Genomic DNA, 19,360 nt, shown 5'->3' with positions numbered 1-19,360 from the left:
GGAGGTGTCAGGAGCGGTCAGCAGCCAAGGTTTATTTATCACAATCTACACCAGCACTGCCAAGCAGCCACTGAACCAGCTACAGGATGGAGAAGCCATTTCTTCATAGAGTGATTAGTAATGGAATGCTGCTTTCACTTTGGGCTCTGTGATTGTACTTACTGGCCCAGCAACCATGGCTGACCTCCAGGACATTTTCCATCAGAATCTTGGAATCATTGAATGGTTTTGATTGGAAGGAGCCTTAAAGACCATCTCATTCCAACACCCCTGCCATGGGCAGGGACATCTTCCACTAGACCAGGTGTCCAAGCCCTGTCCAATCTGGTCTTGAACATATCCAGGAATGGGGCAGCCACAATTCCTCTGAACAACCTGTGCCTGTGTCCCACCACCCTCAAAAATTTTCCTCCTAACATCTAGTCTAACTGCCCCCCTTTCAGTTTAAAGCCATTACTCCTTATCCTGTCACTCCATTCCCTTGCTAAAAGTGCCCCCCTGACTCTTGTGTAGCCCCTTTTAGTCCTGGAAGGTGCTTTAAGGTCTCCACAGAGTCTCCTCCACACTGAACAGGACTCTTGGTGGAAACCTGGCTATCCCGTTGCTCATGGAAGCAGCTGACCCATTTCATTGGATCTGGTTGGCCCCAAACAACAACCAGAAATCCCAAAAACGCCCAGACTTAGCCTTTGATGATGGACACTCACATGTAGCACCCTGAAACTGAATGAGAGCCTGCTGAAAAATGTCACTGCACCGCAATAGCCCTGCATCCACCGTGCCAAAGCCAACATGTGGGCCTGGTGATAATACCAGTAATTCACATGAAAAAACCATGCCAAAACCAGAGAACCCATGTGGCTTTTTGTCCTTGTGACTCAAAAGGAAGAGAAATGGGCTCAACACAGGCTAATAACACTTTAGGAAGTAGCAGCAGGGATTATGGCAAACCACCAAGTCTGGTCTCTGCTATCAGTAGCACAGGCCACAGGCCAAACTCAGGCAGCCACAGAGAGATCGCAGTAGCCTGGAAGATTTTGGAAGAGCAGAAGAAAAAGCACACCTTCCTACAGCTGGGAAATTGAGGCACAGCCCAGTTAGGTAGCTCACTCCTAAACAAGAAGGGATTTGACTCCAATCATTGCTGTCACAAACGGTATCCAGAGGAGACCAGGGTGCAATTTCTTCAAGGCAACAGTGTTAACACTCCTCTTCCACTAAAAAGCATTGGGTGGATCTTAAATGATTGTGATCAAAGAAGGTTTCTTAGAGCAGCTCTGAGCACCAGGAGGGCCAGGGCAGGGATGTTGGGGCTGGCAGGTGCCAGGATGGAGCTGGGACTGGCCAGGGCCGCTGGCAGGGGAAGGCTCTTCTGGGTGTGATTTGCTTTTGCAGCCTTCCACACGGTGGAGTTTTTCCTTGAGCTTTGCTCCATATGTCATGACTCACTGGCAAAACAACACCCGTCGCTTTGGTAGTTTCCATACAATTATGGGGAGGTTTGCCCATCCCGGCTGCTCAGGTCTGAAACGATTTCCAGATCTTGCGTGCAAGGTGGGGGGAGGACAGAGGCACGGAGAGCAAGGGGAAGGAGAGGCTCCCTGTCTCTCACTACACCTATCAGGGCTAACTGCCCCCTCCTCTCACCCAGCCAGAGCCCGTACCCCACCCTAAACAAATACAGGCTCCTATGGCAACACTTGTTGGGGAAACTTAACAACTCATGCTCCAAATTACATTGGAAAAACACATGAAGGGAAAATAAAAAGTGACTAATTGGACTCGAGGCTCAGGAGAGCCAGGCACAGGGTTTGGGGATTTCTGTCCCCGCTCCTTGCCTTGTGTTTGGAGAACACGGTGACTCCTGTGCCTTTGCCTTACTGAGAACCTCCACAGGGTTTTGTCTTTGCAAGCAGAAAGAACAAAGTAAGGTGCTGGTTACCCTCAAGGGCACAGGAGCTCTTGTACTTGCCTCAGTCTCATTTTGGCTTTGCAGGAATCATGGCAAAGGAGGACACAGGCAATGCAATCTACTAAGGGCAGGCAATGTGAGAGAGCAGACCCCATACAGAGTCTGTTGAGCCTGTGCTGGAGACGTGTGGCTCTACAGAAAGCAATGCCAGTGGTGGGAGAAGGCGATTTGCTCACGTCTGCAACTCGCAAAAACACCTGATGATGTTTTAAGATGCTGTCAAGAAAAAGGAAAACACCAATGCCCAGCTGTGCCACATGAAGGTGATGGATGAGATCCAGGGAAATGGTCAGCTGGATCTCAGCTGCCAGAATACCCATCCTCCACTGGGGGGAGGGGGTGGTGGGCCGGTTGAAATGTATAAACAGGGAAAAAATGAATAAGGCAACTGCAGCAGCGGCTGTGTGCTGTGTTGAGTGGTGGGGAGCTGCTGGGCCAGGCGTGCCACCGAGGCAGCCAGGGAGACGGGCTGTGTCAGCGGATCTCCCGCTCGCTGGGCCATCCATCTTCCTTGTTTGTTCAGACAGGAGCTCCAGGGCGTGTGGCAGCACGTGGAGGTGCAGCAGCTGGCACTGCCGGGCCGGAGCCCTGCGCTGCCGCCACAAAAATAGTAACGGCAAATCGAGGGCTTGGCAATTGAAATAGGCTAAAAAAACACAGCCTCTCGAAGCTGGGAGCAGGCACAGATGAAAAGAGAGAAAAAAAAAAAAGCGAAGGGGAAAAAGAATGAAAGAGGGAAAAATATTGCAGGCAAAGGAAGGATGCAAGAAAGGACTGGTTAGATCCCAGTGCATCATCTCTGAGTGCTCAGTGGTGGAGTTTCTCTCAAGGATGCTGGGAGATATGCAGGGAACATGCCTGTGCACAGTATTTTTCCACAACCCTTGAAGAGTCCCCAGGCTGGCTCCATCCCTGAGGCTGTTGTCCTGCCCAGCAGGGAGTGCCCAGTGCCATCAGTGAGGTGGCAGCATCCAGGCATTTTTCTTCAGATCTACCTTACACAGTTTAATTCAGTGTGAAAGAGCACAAAAGGGTGCAACAGGTGAGGGAAAGGTGGATCATGAAGACTCAATCACAGATCACATCAGTGTTGGACATATTTCAGTGCTACACATTATTTTCCAGGAATGCAGGTTTTGCTCTGGTTGAGCACAGCTGACGGCCCAGCATCTTGCTTTTGGCCATGCCCCGTTCCAGATGTTTTAGAAGAACGTGGAAAAAAGGAAAAAAAAAACAAACCAGCATTCACCTGGCCAACTGTGTAACTGAGGAGCTGAAAGACTCCCCTGATCTGCCACTGAGATGGAAAGTGCTTGTCATTTCTATCCGTACACAGCCATTGAAAAGCTAGAGTCCAGTCTCAGGGAGTCAAGTCCAGCCTTAAGAAGCAAAATGCTTTCTCCCAGACTGGTCCTGGGCTTTGTGACTCTGCTGATCCATCCAAGGAGGGTGCATAGTTTGCTTTCACGGAGCTTCTAAGTCAGCATGAATTTTGGTGTCATTTTTCCCTTTGGGAATTGGTATTCTGGGCATCAAGCTCAGACCGTTTGCATGCTAATTCAACCACGTGGCTGAGAAGATGCATGTGTTTTTGCTCTCCTCAGCTGTCACTTTGAAAGCAGCCCCAGAGAAACAGGGGAACCACCATTTGGGCAGGGACCAGCCCTGGAAAAGCTGCTGCTGCTGCCCTCAGACTCATGCCTTGTGCATCAGCTTCACCACCGGTAATTCTGCTCCTGGGACCGATGAGTCACTGGTGGTGGGAAGAGGAGTTGGAAACCCCATGCCTCTGGTGGCAGGGGCATGTCAGCCCAAACCAGGCCTCACAGAGCCACAGGACATGAACCTGAGGTGCCCCAGAGAGTGCTACAGCTGCAGAGGTCTCAGGCATGCAAGAGAAGCCGTGTCCCAGGTGAAGGTGCTGCCCGTGGCAGGCAGGAACAGGCAGGATGTGTGGATACAGGAAAGGATGGACAGGCTGCAGTAGCCCTTGGAGAAGCACAGGGCAGCTTCTCCCTGCCGGATGTCTCCCCTTCCTCCCCACCTCAGTCACCAGCAAGATCTTTCCAAAAGCTCTGGGAGGTCCCTGGGAGGACTTGAAGAGTGCCCAAAGCCTTGTTAAACATCTGGTTCACTTAAAGCCTCTATACATCCCCATCCCAGCTGGGGTCCCTGAAAATTCTCCCTCCCATCCCTGTCCCAATCCCTCCAACATCCTTCCAAGCCACTGTTCCCCTGCAGAAAACTGTCAGTCCTTAAAGCCAGAGATGTGACAGGAGCTGGCTAAAGTGATGCCAGCAGCGTGTCCCCAGGACACATCCCTTTCCTTACACACATCCACGCTGGTGAGGCAGAGAGCCCGGTCATTCTTGGCTCTCCCTGCTTGCCCAGGGAAGTTGACTGGGAATGCAGACTGTGGGAGGAAATGACAATGTTCATTGTTTGGATTAAATATTTTTCTTGGCCCTCTCTCTGTTGCAGTGTCTTTTATTTTATTTTTCCTCCCCCCCTTGACACCCCCAAGCACATTCACTTTCCTTCTCTCTTTTTGGAGGCTCTTTGGCACAAGGAGGAAATCAGCTCTGAAAAACAGAGAGGGACAGAGAGGGAACAGGTTTGGCTTATGCTCAGGAAGTTTTTTGGGATGTTTTTGTGCCCTGAGCCACCCTGAACAGCGAGCAAGGTCTACCTGGCCCATTGTAAAGAGGGAGGCAGGGTGAGCACTACACAAAGGAAGAGACCTCTAAATATTTGGAAACAGGAACCTGGGACCAAATGGCCTGAAAAGAGAAACAAAATCCTATGGACTTAGTGCTTCATTGTCCATTTTCATGTCTTCCAGTTTTTGTCCCCTGAGCCATCCCTCTGCTCCTTTTGAACTGTGGCAGCTGTCCCTTGGAGGTACATGCCTGTTGGAGACATCATGGATCTGCCCCATCACCTCAGACATGGACAGAAAGCAAAACAGAGAAAATCCAACTCCTTCTGAGCCTGAAGATGCTCCTGAGCCACTCATCAGCTAAGCATGCAGATTGTTTATACCACATCTCAGGTCTCCAGAAACATCTCCTCCAGCCCCAATGTCTTCTCCCCAAGTCTCACTACAGAAACAGAGGCTTGCTGCTTGAGAACATTCTCCATATATCTGAATGAACATTTCAGTGGTGGGCTAGAAGGTTGTGACATCCTGCTGTCTCATTTCAGCTCATGGACCATCACTGCACTGCCACAGCACCTCCCAGCAGTGCTGGTGTGGAGCTCTAGGTGTTCTTCAGGACACTGGGGTCCCTTGGACATGGGTTTCCTGCAAACAGCTGGGCCATTTGAACCAGTCTGTGCTGAGGTTGTACAGGATTGGTGTCTGTAAGGGGGATGGAGTGCACAGAGGCTCCACAGGCTGCTGTCAATGGCCATCCTGGGAGAGCAGGTCCTTGCCTTCACAGTGCCTGAAAGTGCTTCTGTGTCCCAGGCCAGGATTTGGCTTGGACACACTTCTGCTGCAGAAGTGAACATTGGACCCCTTTGGACCCCTGAATGGGGATGTGTTTCGTTATCCCTCTGCACTGTGCTGCTCAGAGTCATGCTACTCTTCCTCATGTCTCAGCAGAGAGCCAGCTGGAAAGGTCTTTGCACAGTCCAAGGACAAGAGGGAAGAAAGGGATGAAATGCTAGTGTAGATCACCACATCAGAGCAGATCTTTGCTTCCATCTAAACATTCATGCCTATGATTTATGCATGGTGAGTTCCTCAGCCTTGTCCTTTTTACACCCTGATCTCAGTGCTAACAGAAGAGAAGCAGAAGCAGGAAAGAACAAGGAGAGAGGAGCAGAGGAAGTTGCTGTGTGTCAGTAGTGCTCCTGGCAAGCATGGTGGCTCACCATTCACAGGGACACCGCTGGGACACACAAGAGAAGGCAGGATTTCCTGTGCTGTGAGCACCAGCCTGCCATCCTGCCCTCAGTGGCTCCCCTGCTGCATGGATTAGATCTCCTGCCAAGCCATTTGTGCAAAATATGTTACAGGATAGAACGGGTTATGGAAAACAAGCCTTGAAAACCACAAGGGCCTCCTGACCCATTTGTATCTGATTTCTGCCAAGTTCTTGTTACAGATCTTAAACAGAAAGAAAAACAATGTACAAGGGATGAAGGAGCTGAAGGGGAATGAATATTCGTGTTGGAAGAGCAGTTGGCTGGGCTGTGCTTGGGGATGTTTATTATCAGAAACGACTCATTGATTTTTATTTCAGCGGGTGCTTTCAGTGGTTTTCCACTCCGTCTGTACCACTGGCTGCACGACTGGGACTGCTGGGAGGGGGAAAAGTGGGACATGGATGGGGATGAGGGGAAGGCACCTGAACTGGAGAGGGCAGAGATGCAGCCATAGGTCAGCACATCCCAAGTGCAGGGCTGCTGGCACAATGTGGCTGGGGAAGCTGAGGCTGCTCACACCTCTTTGGGGCTCCACCACTACTGGTGGTGTGTCTGGGTGCTGGAGCCCTACTCATGCCAAAAGACCCACCCCATCTTCTGGGGTCCTGTGAGCCTGACCCTGCAGGTAGGGAAGTGTCCCTTGTCCTTGTCCTTGCTGCTGTGTGATCTATTTCCCTCTGCTTTGTCTCTTAATAAAATGATGCTGCTACAATCACACTCTATGTGTGTGCAGGGGACAGAGATCTTCTCATTGTTTAGGAAAAGCACACCTCAGCTCAGATTTTTGGAAGAGGAATAGATTTCTTAGGGATCATCCCCTAGAAGGCTATATGCCCTGCTGAGCAGCCCACACCACCCATGCCAAAAGCAGGATGAAAATGTACCCAGCAGGTACGTAAAGAGCTCCCCACCTTGCCTTCCAGCTCCCCAGCATGAAGGGCTTTGCCTTCACCAGTCAGAGGTCAGGTCTGATGCAGGAGTGACCACTACCTGCAGCCCTTGCTCCTCAAGCCCCCTCCCTGTCTGTACAAGCTGCATTAAACAGGGTGAAGGTACAGCACTGCCTGGTCCAAGAGAGAGGAAAGATGTGTGAATCATGGCAGGGTGACTAAATTCTGACCACGCAGCTGTAGTTGCTCTGGAGAGTCTCCTTGGTGCAGCTGGGGTGCCTGTGGTCCTCATTGCCTTAAGCCTCAGAAGTACAGAGGACAATCTTTCCTGGAGCACAGCATTCTGCCAGCATCACATTTCTTACCAGTTTCCTGTGTTGATTTCTGCCATGGTACAAAATCAGAGACCCACAAGCCTGGGATGAGTGAGAACCAAGGGTCTCCAGCCCCACTGATACTGAGGAGCAGAGGCAGCTGGGGCCCAGCTGCAGTGGTATCCCAGGGGACAAGTGTCACCCTGTCTCCCATCACATGAAAGAACAGCAGATTTTAGGGGACACTCCCCACCATTCGTATTGCATATGCCTTCCAAAGGGTTAATTCTGACTGAGAAATGCTGGACACAAACCACAGATGTGCCGAGGGAGGGTCTTGTGCATGCTGGTGGGAAGAGCTAAGGATCCTTCAGGGTCCTTCACTACCTGTTGGATCAAGAGACTCAGGAACAACTTGCAACCACAAACACACTTCAGTCCCTATTTAATCATTTCCATTGTAATACCTCAGGAAAACCACAAAACAGAGAACAGATTCATGTTTTACGATTGTGATAACACGACCAGCAACACGAGAGGGCAGAGAGACCTTGTCCTCATGCAGGGCAGACCTGAGAAATTCCCAGCAGCTCATGCTCACAAGAGAGTGCTGTTCTCTGGCCATCTTCATCCAGAGCATGAGGCAGAGACCTCAAGCCAAAGTCCATTCCAATTAACCCTTTGCTACCTGCACATAATGACACAAAGCTGGAGGTGAGAAGGAGGCCAGCATGTTGCACAATGTGTCGGCTGCCCAAAAAAAGCTGCCCAGGTTCACTCTGGTCACTGCAAGAGCAGGCTGGCTTTCCCTGAGTGCATTTGAGCAGAACAGTGGTGGTTACCCTGCCCTGTGAATAACGTTGAGTAAACACAATGATGATGAAACAAGTGAACTTTTACACCTAAACCACATCTACAGTGTGAAGCACAGGAGCCCTGTGGTGGGAGACAGAGGGGTGCAGGTGTAGGGCACTGCACAGACTAGGAGGTACTCTATAGCAGCTATGCTCATGCACAGGCTACTTTGGACCATGGCAGGAACAGTCCAAGGGAAAAACCTGGATCTCTGTACATGCTGTCTCCTCCTCTGAAGTCCACAGTCTCACTTGCTTTTGAGCGCAGGAGGATGATGCATCAGAGGTGATCACCTTGGGATGACTTAGGAGAACGTGACCCAGACGCTGCAAACACCTCCCTCACAGCAGTCAAACGCACCACCAGGACCAAAACCACCTCCTCCCAACCCATGGTGGGAAGGAGGGGTTTCCTTTCTCCTCCACTCGCCTCTCCTGACAGCCCCACGCCCCCTCCCTTGGTGCTGCCATCTGTTTTTCTACTGATGGCAGGGGACGAGATGTTCCGCTGGCCCTCGAAAGGCAAAGTGCGCTCGGCACTAACTTGAATTCCTGACGGGCTCCTGGAAGGGTTTGCATCCCTCCCTCCCTCCTTCCCTCCCTCCCAGACGTACGTGCCTCATTGCTCCAGCACTGGGGAACTTGGCAAGGCACACCAAGAGAGAGGGAGGCAGATGGATGACCAGATTAACGGAAAGAGAAGGGAGGTGGGAGAGGAGTGCAGGGATGAGCAGGCAGGCTGATCCACCGCCAGCAGAGGATAAGGATGCGGTCCTTCTTTAGGGAGGGAGGGAGTGAGAGTCCCTCTAAAGCCATTGCATGGTGACCTGGACTTTCCAATATGAGGCAGAGTTCCAGATGGAGCTGGGAAGGTTGAGCCTTGGCTACTGCTCCCATGCACCGGCCTGAAGTGACTCCACCAGAGAGAGACAGTACGAGCTGCCAGGTGGCCTGGATTTCTGTTATGTAGGGTTGCTCCCCTCACTGTGGCATCCAGAAGAGAAAACTTCCTGATCCAACGCACACTTGGCAGTCAATGGAGAGACAATGGAATCTCCAAGGGGTGACTCAGACCTGAGGTGACATGGACAGCCCACTGGAACAGCGTTTCACTGCCCAAGGATGGCAGAGTCTGGGCTCTTAAAGGAGGAGTCTCCATTGAGGGGCTCCTATGAAATGAGAGGGAATCTGGGACTAATATGACCCATGGGAAGTGAACCTGAACCATGTGTGTGAGGGAGGCTGCCATGCAGTGAGGGCAGAGTACATGCTATATTCTTTCTCTACCCTGCTCCTGCTGTGGGATGCCTCCATACCCACAAGGGTTTGGGGAAAGTGAAACAGCCTCTGAGAACTGCAGAGTTTTTCTTCACAAGGAGGAGGGCAGAGAGGACTAGGAATGAGGATGGAAGTCAGCACAGATGAGGTAGAAACAACATTCAGAGTATTCTGTGGTCAAATGGGGACACCTCTCTTCCCTGGTGACATCTCCCTTCTTGCCAGGGCCAAGCAGCAGCTCCCAGAGTAATACTTTGAGGCACTTTCAGTAAGAGTTACTCTTTACAGCAAGACAGCGACTATTATGAAACTCATGTCGGGGGGAAAAGTTATCTAGGAAAATTTGGATTATTGGTCCAACCTTAGCAGCTTGCAGCACTCTAGGAGGAAACACATGGAAAAGAATAAACCAAGATATGTATGAGAAGTGAGGAGAAGGAAAACAGGGATGAGGAGGAGGCTGGGAGCTGTATCAAAAAGGAGAGCATAAGGGTGAAAGAGACTATCTGAGGATGAATCTTCATTAGTGCTACAGTGAGTGACTGTGACCTTAAGAATAGGCCTGCCCTGATGCAACTGCTAACAAGGAAGAAGGCACTGTTCCACAGAGGAGGATCAGGACATCTAACAAATAGTTAGATGACCTGAAGGACTAGAGAAAGAAACAAGATGACATTCTCTTGTATAAAATTAAAAGGGCAAGCTCTTGTACTGACGGCAAAACATCTGCTGTTAGCTTGGTGCTCATCAGTTGGAAACAAAGGAGGAAGAGAAAGATCTGGGTGTACTTGCTGACCTCAGGATATCTGAACTGCCAGGCTGATGCAACTGCAGAAACAACAGATATAGTCCTGTGTCCCATCAAAAGAGACATTTCCAGCAAAAGGAAGCTTTATGGAGGGCTTTGGTGAGACCTGGGAAGGAAGAACATGTACTGACTGCTTGGTCATTCCTGATGAAACAGTAATTGAAAGCAGAAAAAGTATTTAAAAGTCTACAAGGGTGAAGAAGAACATGGAATCTCTCCATATTCTGGTGGGACACTGCAAGATTTTGGCTTGGTTAACCTCCTGTGTGCCAAGAGTCCTGCCTGGGGCTGCTTTCTAAGAGTAAAGGAGGGTGACAAGCACATAGGAACAGAAAGAGCTCATGTTGGCTGTGAGCATGTTTGGGTGGCTGATGAGAGCACAGTGACTTACACTGGGACTTCAGGTGCTCAGTGTGTCTGTGTCACACACACACATACACAAACTGGCACTTTTCATCATTCCCTATGGGATCTCTCACTGAACACAGACCCAAGGTGAAGCACAGGAGCCACGCAGGAGACAGAGGAGGAAACACTAAGGTCAGTCTGGTGTACCTGAGCCTAAGAGAGAGGCCTCACAATTGTGTCAGCTTCGTGTTACCTGAGCTGCACAGGAAGGGAAGAAGAAACACCTCACACTCCATTGGCTTCTTTGTTGAAAGGACCTAGTCCCAGAGAGCACAAGAAATTCTCCCTTGCTAGCAGAACCACCACAGAGACAATCACTCAACCATCTGGTCTGCTCTTCCACTTAAGCCATCCCATTTCAAACACATTACCCCAGATTTGTGCTAAAAGATTGTGGTTTAGAAGACACAGAACTCCCAAAATGTCAGAGGACCACTGACTTCTGGTACTCAATCACCAAACACCTCTCAGGCACACAGCACCTCATTCCCCTACTCTTTCTGCCTGTGTCTCGCAGTAGACAGGCACAACACAGGCATCAAATTTGGGAAATAATTGCTGCACCTTCTGTAGACCATGAGGTTTCCTTCCTGGGGACGTGCCCCCTGCAACATTGCCCTTTCCCCCACACGGCAGTCCACAAAGAGCTGAGCTCAGCAGAACCAGCGAGGAAAAGCAATCATTGCATTGAAATGAGCACAAGAAAAAAATACAATCAGCAAACCCCAAAGCTATTTTTGGTGTGCAAACTCCATTTACATTTTCCTTTTTGGTAAAAATCCCAAATTTTCAGCATACAACATTCGAAAATTTCCCCCCTTTTTCCTTTTATCCTCAATCATAATAACAACTAGTGCTTGACAAAGACTGCCTATTTTTAATTTCCTTTGTGAACTGACTCCAGGCTGCCTATGATTTTCTCCTGCCTGGTCATTATTCAAAGCTAAATGAGTGGCTAACCAATTTCTGCAAGGAATTCTTTGTCTGCAGATTCTTCAGAAGCAGTTTGTTTTGCATACACAAGGCTGGAAATCCTGATTGTTTGATTTGGACAGGTGAGTCACACAGGGCTTTTCTGGACCCATGTTACTCTAGAACTGCGGTTCTGGTTAGGGAAACATTCCAGCTTGGAGTCAGCTCAGGCTTTTGGGGGATACCCCTTGCCAGTGAAATCCTTTTGCTAGAATATTCTGCCCAGGCTGGCCAAAAAGAAGCAGGCAAGGAAGGAAATGGGTTCTTGTGCAGCTCTTGCTCCCCAGCACCATCCTGGCTGTGGGGACACCACCCAAGGATGCTTCCTCTGCTATCTCCGCTCATCCAGCAAGTCCAGCTCGCAGCAAACACAAGGTCAAAGGTGTCTGGTTTGTGCTGGAGCAGGTCTTCACTGGCAGGAGCTCTCCTGCAAGGAGCAGGCAGCTTGTGCTGGGGACAGGGAGGGCTTACCTCACACGACTGGATGCAGTGAATGACAGAGGGGTCCGGATACCACTGCAGCCTGCCCGTGCACACGATGTTCTGGAGAGGAGCAGAAGACAGCAGTTAGGTGAAGGGAATGAGGCAGGGGAACAGCCAGCAGTGCTTTCTGGAGCTAGAGAGTCTCCTACAGCACTGCATTATTCACTGTGGGGCAGAACAGCAGTGACACCCCCAGGACCCTCCTGGCCCAGCAAACCCAGGGTAGCTGCACCAAGGGAACTCGTGGACCAGAGCACATTGTTCAAGGATGTGTGTGTGTGTGTGTGTGTGTGTGTGTGTATTGAGATGTATATTGGTTGGACTTGCTGATCCTGGAAGTTTTTTCCAGCCTTAGTGGTTCTATGTTTCTATAATGATACAAAACTGGAAGAGGACAAAGGGAAAGGACAGGGACTACCTGAGAAGTGGGTATGGCTGGCAGTGCCACCATTTATGTCTGACTTGACCAGCTGGGGGTAAGCAGCCACAAGAGGCTGGAATCTACCATCACATCTCTGTGTGATGCTGAATTCACCAGCTGGTCATCACTCAGTGCCTACAGCTGGCTCACTGATCCCTGCTCAGGCTCTGAAAACTGCATCCTGGGAGGGAGGACTCATCTCCCCAGACCTGACTTGAAGTAGATACACCAGGCTGCTGGTCACTCTGAGGTTCTCACTGGTATTTACAAACTCAGCTGTTGCAGCCAGATGGACACAAGAGCGAGATGTGAAGGGCTCAGTTTCCCAGCCCTGGAACACACCACGCTGCTCATTTAGCTGGGGTTTGTGGGGAACACTGATGATTACACAGGGGGAAGAAAAGCCCCACCACACATGCAATTTCCTCCTTGTAAAGCTCAGGCAGGCTTTGAAATCTGAGGCCCCATAAAACAGCATCTGGCCTGTGAAAGTGTCCTAGGATGCCCTTCACAGCACAGGAATTGCACAGAGGGGTAGGTGTGTTTGTTACCAGCCTTGTTTGATATGTTCAGGGGCAGGAAGACGGGCTCCAGCATTCCCAGGTGGCATGGCAGCTAGGGATGGGGCAGCTCTGCCCACACAGGTCCTTCTGCAGCATCTTTGGTCCAGACTGTGACGAGGCTGGAGCGGGTGAGGTCCTGGCCCTCCTTGGCCAGCCCCAGAGAGAGCCAGCTTAATGGGGCAAAGACTGGGGAATTCCAGAGCCCACCAGATCCTGCCCAGCCAAGAGGATGTGTGCATCCCAACCCCATGGAGCTGCTTTGTATGTGGTTGTTGTGCAACTCAGATGCCATTTTAGCACACTCATATTAGTATACTCATATTCCAGGCTGGGAAATAAGGGCAGAGAGACAAACCTGCTCAGCTGTGGGATGCAATGAATCAGAGCTGAAAGCAAAACAGGACTGTGCCTTCTCTAAGTGGCCTGTGCAGTTCCCTGTGTTGTTTGCCCCATCCTCTCCATCTCATGGAGCATGGCAGCTCCTGGAACAGCAAACTCTTGGAGGTTGGGGGAGCCAAGTGGGGAGCGGAGACAGAAGCCAGGACAGAGAGGAAAACAAGATGGTCTAGGGAGAGAGCTCCTGGCAAAGGACAGAGCTCCTTCTTAAAATAGTGTCTCCTCTCTGCAAAATGCCTCCCTTGCACGAAAGCCTGCAGTGGTGGTGAAAGGGAAGCTGAACACCACTGCCTCAACGGGCCAAGCCATGCGATCCCTCAAAGGCAAGGACTCCTTCCAAGGCTCGTGCTTCACCATCCCACATGCCCCAGGCATCCTCACCCCCCCGGCAGCCGTGGGTCTGATTCAAGGCAGTGCACAGGAGAATCCACAGGCATGATGCTGGGCCTCCTGCGGCTTCCCAGGAGGAGGGGAAAGCATTTGGATGGGAGCACTGGCTCCTGGGAAGATTGTTTGCTTTTCTTTGTTCCACCTCCTTCCTTATACATCTCGTTTTTATTTTAAGAAATATTACCCCGGCAGAGCTGCTTTTTGGTAAAGTCGTGCCACGAGGATCCAAAATATTCGAGCTATTTGAGCTGCTTTGCCTACAAAATGAGTAAGAAGTGGGGAGGGAAAGGCTCCCCTGTTCCAGCAGCAGAGGCACCCAGCCGGCCAGCAGGTCCTGGCAGCTGGAGACACCTTTCAGCTGACAGTGCCCTGCCTCTTCCTTGGCAGGGAAATGCCTGCCTAGGATTGCATCTCTGCTGCCAGGTAAGTGGGGACCCAGGCTAACACTGTGCCAGAGGCAGCTTTTGCTCTCCCAGCACACAGGCTGACAATAAACAGTAGCTTAGCAGGTCTAGGCACACAGCACATCCTGAAAAATCAGTGGGATTCTTGCATTAGAACTTCATATATTGTGGTATCATGCAATTCCTGGAAAGCTGGCTTGGGAGCTGATAACTGTGCTGAACTTTGGTATATGAGAGTATCCACTGCTTGTCTTTACAAGCCTTACCCTTCTTCACCTGAGGCAGAGATTTTGGGTTAAAACACCAGATGGAGAGGGAGGGAGGTTCCCTCTCTATGCTGCCAGCAATCCCCCCGCTAGCAGAATTCATCCCCCCTTTTACCTGGACTCTGGTGGGCTGCAGCCAGTGATCCATTGTCTCAGCAGTGACATTTCTGGGCAGTATGACGGGGTCACTGGGAGGAATGATACAGGAAGGAATGCACACAGCACCTGTGGGAGGAGGGAGAGCCTTAAGGAGCTTACCTAGAGCCAGGCATCAATGTCCTGTAGGAGGCCACACTGATGGTAGAGAGATGTAAAGAGGACCCTTTATCTCCCAGCTTGGGATAGCAATTCCCTCCCCAAATCCTGAATTATCCAAGAGCCTACAGGAGTTGTGCCCAATTCTCTTCTCCTAGATGAAAGGAAAACTGAACACAACCTAAGAGAAAGATTCCAACCTTGATGGCAGGACGTGGGACCCAGCATGAAAATAAGTCTGGCCTGGATGTTACATGATGTTTGCTGACCTGTTAAGAAGTGTCTCTCTAACTTTTCTACCACAGAGAATCCCCACTGCCTTACCATGACCCAGGAAGAAGAAAAGCTGCAAAAACCACCTTGGAAAAACAAGTGGGATCCCAGTCCTAATCCTAGCCTTGCATCAGGTCTGTCCTGAGCTTAACCTCAGTAGTCCCTGACATTAGACTGTCCTCAGCCTGGTTGGACCAGACTGGGATGACTGGTGTGTTTGCTTCAGAGTAATATGGGCTGAGCTCAAGCATCCTGCCCAGTGGGATGCTAGACTAGATGCAACAACCATGGCTGAGTGTTGCAAGTTTTCCTGAAAGCACAGAGCAACCAGGTCCTGCAGACAGAAATGGATGATGCGGTCCCTCCTCTGGTGGAAGTGCCCTGTTACACTCAGTTGTCACTGCAGCTTTTATGGCTTTTATCTAGGACTTGTCACATGAACCCTGCAAACAGCAGCAGTGGTAGCAAGTGGAGAGACCTCAGGAAAGATGGAGGGCTACAGATCAGGAAAATGTGCAAAGAGCTGGGTTTGCCCTAAAGACAATCCCTGCTGCTCCTGAAAAGAGAGATGCTTAATGCTGGAAACAGCTTTAGATTTGGTCTTGCCCAAGAGTGCAACCAGGCTGAGCACAAGGCCAAAACCTTCCTGGCTCTGTGTTTATTAAAATCATGGAATAGAAAACAGGATTTTTTTTCTGTCAAGTGGGGATTGTTACAGGAAGAGTCTATCTATAGTCTATTGTGGGTATCAACTCTCTGGGACGACTGAGCCAACACAAAGTTTGGTTTTCTGTTTGGTTTTCATCTGCCCTCACCTATGCCATGCCCCTGCTCACACTTGTACTCCACGAAGTTCAGCTCTGGGGGTGGTGGGCAGGTGCCCTGCAAGCTCTCACACAGTTTGAACTCCTCTGTCCACAAGCCCTCCTTAGTGCAGACGATGGGAACCTGCAAAGCAGAGGGAGAGCAGCTGGTGTTACCCACCCTGCCTGGCCACTGCCCATCTCTGGGGAGCACCGTGCAAGGACACCCCTCCCACCAGAGAAAAGCTCCCCAAGGCAGCTGGGCTGCAGCCATCATCAGCCTATGTGCACTGACCAGAAATGCAATTGTTTCCCAGCTGCTGGATCCCACCAGAGGGAATCAGCCACCCTTCTCTTGACAAGCCCCTTTCTAAGCATCGATAAGATACCTGGGTGGAAGAGCTGGCAGGCAGCAGCCTCCATGCCCAGGGAGGCCCCTTGGTGAGCACAACTGCTGCAGCAAGCTTGACCATCATCCCAAGTGAATGCTTTCACAGCAGCTCCCAAAACCTACTGGAAACCCCCTACTTATGCTTTCTGACCCTTCTCACACAGGATAAGCAGGCTTGCTTAGGACCACTGCTTTCCAGGGAGCAGGTGAGCATCCCCCAGGCAGTGGTGCACCTTGTGCCATGTATGGGGCCCAGCAAGAACAGCCTTTGGGCTTGTGGAGGGACTGCAAGATCAACGTTTGGGCTTGTAGAGGGACTGCAAGACCAACCTTTGGGCTTGTAGAGGGACTGCTCTTTGGTGTTAAAAGGGTATTTGGCCTTGGGGATGGGTCAAACTGCTGCAGGGCCCCTCGGCACAGTTTGTAGCTGCTCTGAAACACGAGGTGTGGTCAGTGTGTGCCTCCCCCCAGACTCACCTGCTGTCCCTGCTGCTCACAGCTGAGCACACACTGGCTGTCCAGCTCGAAGCCCTGCGTGCAGTTGTACATGCCCTCGAAGACGGGGGGCGGGGGCTGGCAGACCACGGGCACACAGTGTCCCTCCTCCCACTGCCCACTCTCCAGGCACTGCACCTTCAGGAACTTCCTGGGGAAACACAGACACCAGGCTGGCCTGCAGAACCCCAAACACTGCACCTAGGCTGCTCCAGGCATCCCACAGATGTCAGGAGCAGACTGAAGACATCTCTCCCAGAGCGGAGTCATGCCCACCCTGTGCAGGACTTTCCCATACGATACAATCCCTCACCATGGCCATGTCTTCCAGAGGGACACCCCATGCTTAACCTCATCCCTGTGGAGATTGCACTAATCTAGGATGCATTTGCCACCCCACTGCCCCTCACTTCTTGTGGTGCCCCTAAACCATTGCTCCCACAGTCCCTGCAGGTCCTGCTCTGCTTTGTCCCCCAGCCAGTAGCTGCATACTTTGCTGGATGGAGTTTGCCTCCACCAGTAAATCCTCTGGCCTGTGCCCAGCTGCTCCTGAGGCTCCTCTTTGTACTCCAGCCAGATCTGTCAATCCTGCTCTGGCCAAGGGGCTGCAGCAGGCCAGTACCACCCTATGCTGCTAAAACAGCCCAGACACAAGCTACTTGCCAAGAAAAGAAAGAAAGAAAAAGTCCAAGAGCAGAGCCCACCCACTTTTCACTGTCCCTGGCATTGATAGAGACACCACATCTTTTACACAGAGGCATCAGGCTGGCCAAGGACTGCTCCCTCAGCAGAGGACATGTCACTGCCCTGATGGGCTTTACCTGAGCCAAAGCTGATTGCTCCATCCTTAAGGAGGCTTTTCCCCCCACTCCTGTCCTCCTTTACTAGACAGCCCACTCCAGCTGCCTGCCCCTGCCCTCTCCCTCCACGGGTGCCAGCAGGCAGGGCTCCAGGCCACGTTAGGGAGTTTATGGCCTGCCACAGGTATGTGGAGGGGGCCGCCAGGGGTTAGAGAAACCCCTGGGGGAAGGCATTAAATTGCCCCTTGTTCTGAATGAGAGGCAGCAGACAGAGTGTGGGGCCACCCATGTGCCCCTTAACAGCTGGTGAAGGGTCATGACATTGTGTGGGGCCACCCAACTGTGCCTCCACACGTGGTACAGGGTCACACAGCCTGGAGGAGCAAGGGGGACCTCATTTGTACCTTGCTGCCAGACCAGGGGTGTTCCCTGTCAGATTTCTGCTGGGAACTCCTGGATGAGACATTTTAGAGGCTTTTGCAGCATTCTCATATTTTAAAATATTTGTAGCTCTTGGAGAATCCCCTTCTCCCTTCAGAAATCAGGGATCTGTTTTTTCTCAAGACTGTATAAAGAACAGTGGGTTCCTCCCAAGGTGAATGCAGGCTCCAGCAGGCAAGGTAGGGAATGGGATGCAGCAAGTCCACTGGCACAGAGCTCGGCACAAATCTTCCCTGCAGCCCACCTGGGAAGTGAGGATGGCTGTGGTGTGAGCACCTGAGCAGTGAGGGGTGCTGCAATATCACTCCTACAGCAGCAGCCTTGAATTAACTAAGGGAACTGCAGCTATGAAGTATTTTGGAAAGCTGATGAGGTAGAGGGATTGGATTCCATTGTAGGCATCTGTGGTTTCAGTCCATTCCTCATTTAACTTCCTTGTCTGCCTTCCCTTTGCATGAGGATGATAGTCGCTGCCTTGCAAAGATGTCCCCGTCAGACTTTGCCCTCTCTCAAATCTGACTGAATGCTTTGCCCTGCCCAACTTTAAAGGTAAGCAAAGGCACATGCCAAGAGGTACTAATCCATGTTGGATGTCCAGCTCCACAAGCAGCATTTTCCCCTTCTTGAACTTCCTGGCTCACAGGGTGTGATCCAGCTGCAGGACTTGGAAGGGGTAAAGCACTGGGGGTTATGGAGGTAGAAACACACTGCTGGTGTGAAGTCACTGCAACAGCAATCCTTCAGGCACTCAGCAAACTCCTTTACAGACCAGGAGCATGCCAGCCACACATGGCTTTTCACTGGCCACTGCCCCTCCCTGTTGCTCTCCAGGTCATGGCAGGGGCCCTGTGCCCAGGGAGGCCTGGGGAGATGGGTCAGGCCTGAGGAGGACACGCTGTGGCAGCTGCAGTTTGCTCAGGTGCAGGCTGTGGTTTGCAGCCCCATCATCCTCACAGGGGGTCCTTGTTTTGATGTGGTGCTGGAGTGAGCCCAGTCACAGCCAGGCCATGTATGGCCTCTCACAGCTCTCCCCAAACCTGCACACCCCCCCAGACCACCTTGCCAAACCCATCCATGCAGGGACTTCAAACACAGCCCAGGCTGACCCCAGGGTAGAGGGTGGGCTGTGGACCACTCCAACATATGTGAAACAACCAGTTCATGTGGAAGCATGAACTGAAGGGAAAGGAGAGGCTTTTAAAAAAAAGTTTATACATAAATGCACACAACTTCACAGGAGCTTGAAATTTCTGGACCTCCTCCCATCCTGCAACTTCTTCTGATCTGGGTTAGTGGCACTTCTTGAGGATTAACAAGGAAGCCAGGAAAATCAGAGTCAGCTCTCCAACCAAGCAAGCCTAATGGACAGAGAAGGCAAGGGAGATGTTTAAGGCCAGCAAGGGCTGTATCTGAGGTGAAGGCACAAGCACATGCCCGGCTCCAGGAGCTGAACATGCAGGGATCCAGCCATCTTCTGAGGCAGCCAGCTTGGGGGGAATGGGTTTGCTGTGCAGGAATGATGATAAATGAGCCTAAAGCCTCATCTCCTA

The 19,360-nt window shown here is 51.3% G+C and overlaps 1 protein-coding gene across 1 annotated transcript in view; it reads right to left on the bottom strand.

Moving 5' to 3' along the window:
• Positions 1-19,360, bottom strand: part of PAPPA2 (pappalysin 2) — an 87,816-nt gene that overhangs the window by 3,762 nt on the left and 64,694 nt on the right. The window contains 4 exon segments of the mRNA XM_030952967.1: positions 11,901-11,972; positions 14,468-14,577; positions 15,696-15,828; positions 16,552-16,720. Of these exon segments, the coding sequence (XP_030808827.1) occupies positions 11,901-11,972; positions 14,468-14,577; positions 15,696-15,828; positions 16,552-16,720 (484 nt within the window).

The sequence above is a fragment of the Camarhynchus parvulus genome, chromosome 8 (assembly GCF_901933205.1).
Source record: "Camarhynchus parvulus chromosome 8, STF_HiC, whole genome shotgun sequence".
NCBI classification, from domain to species: Eukaryota; Metazoa; Chordata; class Aves; order Passeriformes; family Thraupidae; genus Camarhynchus; species Camarhynchus parvulus.
This window is presented reverse-complemented; position numbering and strand designations above follow the sequence as displayed.